The 6801-nt window shown below is 42.9% G+C and overlaps 1 protein-coding gene across 1 annotated transcript; it reads left to right on the forward strand.

Annotated features, from left to right (window-relative positions):
* The first annotated feature begins 1340 nt into the window (after positions 1-1340).
* On the forward strand, positions 1341-6566 carry kitlgb (kit ligand b). Its single transcript, XM_072673928.1, has 8 exons — positions 1341-1525; positions 2268-2375; positions 2499-2555; positions 2823-2981; positions 4266-4428; positions 4640-4740; positions 4854-5011; positions 5142-6566. Exons 1-8 carry the CDS (start codon positions 1511-1513, stop codon positions 5182-5184), a joined length of 804 nt encoding a protein of 267 aa, XP_072530029.1. The 5' UTR covers positions 1341-1510; the 3' UTR covers positions 5185-6566.
* The last annotated feature ends 235 nt before the right edge of the window (positions 6567-6801 follow it).

The following is a 6801-nucleotide window of genomic DNA, read 5'->3' on the forward strand; positions in this document are numbered from 1 at the left end:
ACCATAGGATGCCAATACAGGTCCTGTGGTGTCCAAGCCTTAATGGGTCAGAGCTGTTTCAGTGGCACATGGGTCGGCTGATTGGTGTGACGAGGCCAGAGTGTTACAGTATCATCTCAGAATAAGAGAACTAAACAAGGAGTGCTTTTTTAAACTGCAGTGTGGGGAATGAGTATGTAAATGACAGGAAACAAATCTTGCATGTCCTGTATCTACACCCAGATGGAAGTAGAGAGGCGAGACAGTACAGTGGGTGGTACTGGCAATTTATAATTAAGTAAATGATGGGGTCAGCAGCCTTTCCAGATCAACAGATAAAACAATTATGAAGTGAAATGAAGATGATGTGAAACTGCTTAAAATCCTCAATTATTACCTTCCTGTATAACAGAACATCTGTGGAAACTTGGCAGGTAACTCTGGATGGAATAGAAATGTGTTAGAACAAGGCATCTGTCACCTAACCTGAATTTTAAGCAGTTTTAAAAGGAAAAGGGATTTTTTGGCAAGAGTATGGCAACCCCCTCCCCTTTCAATGGAGGCCTATTCGTTTTTATGTCATGTTCACTTAACTTCACCCCAGAGAAACGTCCTTATCTGTTGGTAAGATAATCTAAAAAGGCTTTTTGACAAAGATAAGTGAAAGCTATAATCAGATTAGAGACTACAGGCCATGTCCCTTAATGCTATGTGACACTGACAGCGAAGTGAGCACCACCAGCATCTACAACGCCCCCCTTTACACACTTCATACGTAATATTAGTGTCTCTTAAACACATCATAAATCAGAGAAACTAAGCCCTACAGGATTAAACTGAAATTCCTCTTCTACCAGATTTCCTATTTAGGACAAGAGCGAGAACTAGGGTTAGACTTGTGTGCGATATTTGGTGTTAAAGATTAGAAACTCCATATTTCATACGAAAAAATATATTTTCCAAAACCATTTTCCACTTTCCACAGGCTGCTGAAGAGTTTTGAACCTCCCAACTCTCCAATCTGTGTACAGATTAATATTTCATCATTTTTGAGGAGTTTAAGCACTGGTAATGAGCGTCTCTCAGAATTTTTCACCCTGACTGGTTTTTTTTTTCGAACCGGTTCTAAACCGGTAGAGCCGATTCAGTACCGACACGGAGTCGCGCTCATTTGTAGCTCATCAGCATACGAGTCGTTGACCGAACGGTCTAAAAGAATCGGTTCGCTAAACCGAATCGAGCCTCCCATCGCTATTAGTCATGTCCATCTCCTTCAGCAAACACACACACGCGCGCGCGCACACGAACGCACGCACACACACACACACACACGTTGTGTGTCTGACGTTTGAAGCGGCGCCTTGAGGCAGAAACTCGGTGGAGCTCGCGCTGCGCTCGCGCCACGTTCCGGCCCGCTTGGCTTCTACCCGCCTTTAACACGTGCAAGTGGAATCATGCCTGCATTCCGCCGACAGAGAAAGAGGAGGAAATAAGAGCTCGACCAACTTCGGCCTGACATCCCCTGTTCCACATGAAGGAGGCTAAGGTAAGTGGGCTGGAGAGCGCGCGAACCACCGCGCGAACCACCGCGCGAGGACGCGCGCACTCTCACGCACACGCTCGACCTGTTTTTTGGCTCGTAAACGCGTAAACGCGCCTTCTGTTGGTTCCCAGCTAAGTTATTGCTTATGTGCTGAGGTAAGAAGATCCTTACAGGTGGCAGAGAAGCGTAAAAGCTTACTCTAGAGGTGTCGTTAATATAGTGACTCAAGTAGAAGTGAAAAAACAGCCTCAGGTCCTGAAACTGAGCAGGTACTGAGTTCGGGGACAAGGCTAAAAAACTGCAGTAGAACTTTCTAGTACCGCCATACATCAGCTCAGGAGCCGAAGTGTGTGGTTCGTCTCTTGTTGTTGGTCATTTTCATCTAAAATAACTAAATAATAATAAGTAGATAAAGTTTAGTAGTGAGAGATTCAAGCTAAGGCAAAGAGTCCATGTTTTAAACCTGCAAAATAGAATTAAATAAAAAAAATAAAAACCAAAAGAAAATATGGTAAACGTGAACAGATCAATTTCTTGACATAAATGACCATATAAAAGTCTCGTCATTTAAAAAATAATTCAAACCCTCACTTAATTACGTGCAACTGAGGAAGTGAAAGTTGTGAGTACTCACCTGTGGTATTTAGGTCTAGTAGGCGATGTGCTAGCACTTTAATTATGGATGATGTGACATTGCTAATTATTTTCATATGTCTGATAACTGTTCCTTCACCTTTCTCCACAGATCAGTGGAAGTGCATGTGTGTTAGTCCTGCTGTTTTCGAGCCTTGTAACCTGTTCTGGTGTGTTCGGGAGCCCTCTGACAGATGATGTGGCCACTTTAGACACACTTGTGAGTCTTGGCTTCCCTGTCACTTCTCAGTATTAGTATGTCACATTAGTAGACATGTATTTAGGAATAAGTGTCCGAGTGCTGTTTATTTTACACGCTTTTGTCTCCTGCGCCATCTGACAGAGAGAAAATCTTCCAAAGGATTACAAAATTCCTGTTCGTTACGTTTCCAAAGACGTGGTGAGTCTTCCAGCTGCGCTGACGTTTGATTGATTCATTTCTTATGATTCATCGTGATTAGAACTAAAGTATCTGAAGATGCTACCCACAAGTTTTGCTCGCAGTTATACTCACAGGCTTGTTTGCTGGGGTAGAAAGCGGTAACAATGACAGTACTGTATTTACTGTCAGATATCATCTTAGCTACATGCCAGTGTTACCACAAAATTGCTTCTTATGGTGCGCTTCAGATTTTCTCACGTCTGTTCTCTTGTCCTACTGTGTAAGGGAGGGACGTGCTGGCTTCATCTAAACCTGTATCCAGTAGAGAGCAGTTTAAAGATGCTAGCCCTCAAGTTTGGCAACCTGTCCACCAACAGAGAAAACATTACCATTTTCATCACCATGTTGCAAGGGCTTCGCTTCACCGTTGACAACGAAGAGCTGGTAACTCACATTCATCACTCCCTACATTCTGCTACTTCACATCACATCACAGGTGGGAAGGGGAGAGAGAAGCTTAAGTGTCTATACCGTTACATTAGCACAGTACTAAATAAATAAGATATACACACTATACACAGGGTACATGACATACATTATCATACATTCTGCATTTAATCACACTGTCACAGTTACTTTTTGTGTGGTAAGTAAAGGGTTTCTATTATATTAAGTGGTTTATGTGAACCCGGACAGAACATTAGTCACCTTGCATGTTTAAGGTGGTAGTAACTTCAGGCTCCTGCTAATGGCACTGCACGAGGATGCTCGGGATATAAATCCCTGCGAGATGTGCAACAGGGTTCATATATTGAGGTGGCACAGTGCAGTGAATGTCTTGTTGGAAGTGAGGAAAATGGATCGCAAAGCAGATGGTAATGATTGGCAAAAAAAAGGTGATTTCGTTTGTACGTGTGAAAGGCCATAATGTGAAGGAAGTAGTTGAATTTGCATGTATATCGAAGTGTACAGTCATATGGGTCTACCAGCAGTGGTGAAAATCCCAGTCTACAGGAAACTCTCGTCAGAATTGTGGTTGTAAAACGAAACTGACGGACAGGGACCACTGATGTGTTTCGTCTTCTAGGCAAGAATTGTTTCTAGAAGTCAACGCAGGTGCTCAACAACCATTTTCTAAAAGAACACTCTGCAAGGACTTAAGTTTTCTACCACAAGCCATAACCCAATGCATGCATTCCCTGCCTGTCAGTTTCATATTTCAGCCACAATTCTGATGAGAATGTCTTGTAGACTAGGATTTCTGACACTGCTTGTAGACTCATACTTCGTTTCACCTGCAAATTCCGCTACTTCCTTCACACAGCGTCCTTTTGCATGATCAACCCATTTTACACACATCGAACAAGACATTTGTTGCACTCTGCCGTCTACAGTCTTAATCTTTGAATCCTGTTGCACACCCTGCAGGTATTTATAACCCAACCACCTTTGTGCAGCAGCATCTGGAGGAGCCTGATGTTACTACCACCTTAAACACGCAAGATGACAACTGTTTTGTGATTGTTAGATTTCCTGTCTGTTCTATGTTCTTACCGACTGAACCTAAATAGCTTTAAATATATCTTTGTCTTATGATCACAAAATGTGATTGCGAATAAAGCTGTCTGATTTCTGTTTACTCAGTTCAGTTTCTGTTTACAGTTCAGCCTATGGTTAAAGCTTTCAAAGAAACAGCACTTAAATGAGCTTATTTTTGTCTTTCCCCAGGAGGCAATAATGCAGGTCTTCAAGTGCCATTACCAGAGTGTGAGCTGGTCCACCAGGCGCTATTTTGACCATGTTAAGGAGGTTCTTGTGACGTTTGCCTTGGCACCTCGCCAGTTTCATTGTACCCCTCCCCCCTGCCCTACAGTTCCACCCATTACACCAGGTGGGTCTTGTATGCACACATGCACATGCTGTACTGAAACCATTTGCGGAGTACACCAAGCCAACTTAATGACAAACACACCCAGTTATAAATGGTGGCTTGTGTGACAACGATATAATGCAAACGCCACCACTATTATGTCTATCAGTCCTCAAGCCCATACACGACTCCACTGTGACTAAATGGGTGTTATGCTGCTATGTGTTGACAGGACAAAGTAGCCAGAAGCATGTGAATGACGCTGTGATTCCCAGCCTTCTGGCACTGCTCGTCGTCCCCTGTGTTGCCGCGCTGGCACTCGCTCTAAGAACAGTTAAGCTTCCTTTTCCACAGTATGTTGGTGTGTGGTGAAAGCTGGAGTTCCCTGCACTTAGGCACTCTGTCTTGCACATCTGATTTCAATGCCAGTTTTCTCGTTCTTGTAGGTGCTTCGCCGGAAAGTGTGCTGTGCAGAAAGGAGATGTGAAACAGACATGAGCAGATTTCCCGGACCTGAGAGATCAGAGACACAGAGTGACCCTGAGGATGGTAGCAGAGCCGCACACAATGACCCTGAATCATCCCCCCTAAACAGTCAATGCAGGTAAGGTCTCTTTTGGACACATCACCACAGAAGAAAATGCTTTCAGTAACAACAAACCAACTGTTTGTTTTCTGTGTTGTAAGCAAGACCTGACAGATGCCTCTCTTTGATTCCTGTTGCTTTCCCTCAGGGCGCAGCAGGAAACTTTGGGTTCAGAAGACACTGCAGTTTAATCCAGCACACCTGTGGGAGCCGATCAGAGCTAAAGCATTTGTTGGCTGTCTCTGGATTCATGAAGTGCATAAACAAGCAAAGAACAGCCTCTTGTGGGCTCATTTGCACAAGGCTCTGTCTTTTTAGCGGTGCCAAGGCAGTGGGACATACAGATGCACTGGACCTACTGCTCTTACCAAATGAGAACATCATCTTTGTTGTACTCTAATTACCATTTGAGCTAAAGCAGTTAGCCATGTCTCCAGTTACACAATGAATAACTTTGCTTGCAAAAAGCCTGACATCCTGAGCCCCCAGCCATCCAGTAAATAATGAATGAATCTGTATTTCCGTAGAATGCACGCACAGGATGGCGTCCTTGAAAACAGACTAGTTCAGCCTGGTGGAACGCTTTGGTGATCCGGCAGCGTCTTCAAGACAGGAAACGCGGGTCTTTTTGAAGAGGACGCTGGGTGGTGGAGGCATGTTCACTGCAGTGCCTGCGGCAGGTCCGTGCCTTTGAGGCCAGCCGCTGGAGCTGCAGGCCACCGCTCGGAGGATAAATGGCTTTTTTGTGTCCCGCGCTGTCCCGCATGGACATGGTGGCTCGGGGCTCACTCCATGTTGCAGCAAAACACTGCTGCAGAACAGAGAGCATGCTTGTCCTGAGGTATGTGCGGTTGGGTGCGCTGGACGACAGAACCGAGATTTGCTGGGGGATTCCAACTCATTCATTGAGTTTTATGTATGATTTCTGTGGTTACGGAGCCACTGATGATTTGAGAGATGGAGTGTGGTGATGGTTGCATTGTTAATGACCGGATGTTTGGATGATTTTGGAAGGGGTGGAGGAGTCGAGGAGGTGAGAATAGTAAAGGCAAAGTCACTTCATGTGGAAGATGCGTTTTACAGAGCAGGTTAACCCCTATAGGCCAGTGTGTGGACCTAGTGCTGGGCATTATAAATAGTAATAAATAATAATAAAATAATAAAAATTAGTGTCACAGTATTCTGGTGTCAGATGTTATTTAGTTAATGAACTCACGCTTCTGCAGTGGTGGTTCTCCCTGCTGACCAGGGTCTTGAGCATCTTTGGACCCCCCCACAACCCCAAGATTGTTTTAGAAATAAACAAAATTAGCGTTATTAATGTGCAATATACTAATGTGTCTACTTTATAACACTTTTTGCTTTTATAGGGAACAGTAATACTAAATTGTCAATAGAAAATGTGCAGGGTCCAAGAACAGATGAAGTTTTTTCTTTTAATATAATTTTTATAGTCATTTGTACATATTCAGTACATAAGCACCCAATGTACCCAAATCCCTGTTGGGTAGCGCATAAATAAAATATGTTACATTAACAAAATTCTTGATAAAAAGATCTAACTTTTAGATAGAAAATATGTTGGTGCAAGATATTTTATTTGTGTGTAATCACTTGTCATGATTACATGTAATCATGTAAACGGTTTACCTGTTATTATTATATTAATTATTATATATTTGGGATTGTTTTTTTAAATTTAATTTCAATAACATATATATTGTAACTGAATTAATGTTATTGTAAAATTCCAGTCCAATGAAAGCCATATAAAATGCACAGAATTTGTTTTTGTAATGGTCACCTAT

The sequence above is a fragment of the Salminus brasiliensis genome, chromosome 2 (genome assembly GCF_030463535.1).
Source record: "Salminus brasiliensis chromosome 2, fSalBra1.hap2, whole genome shotgun sequence".
NCBI classification, from domain to species: domain Eukaryota; kingdom Metazoa; phylum Chordata; class Actinopteri; order Characiformes; family Bryconidae; genus Salminus; species Salminus brasiliensis.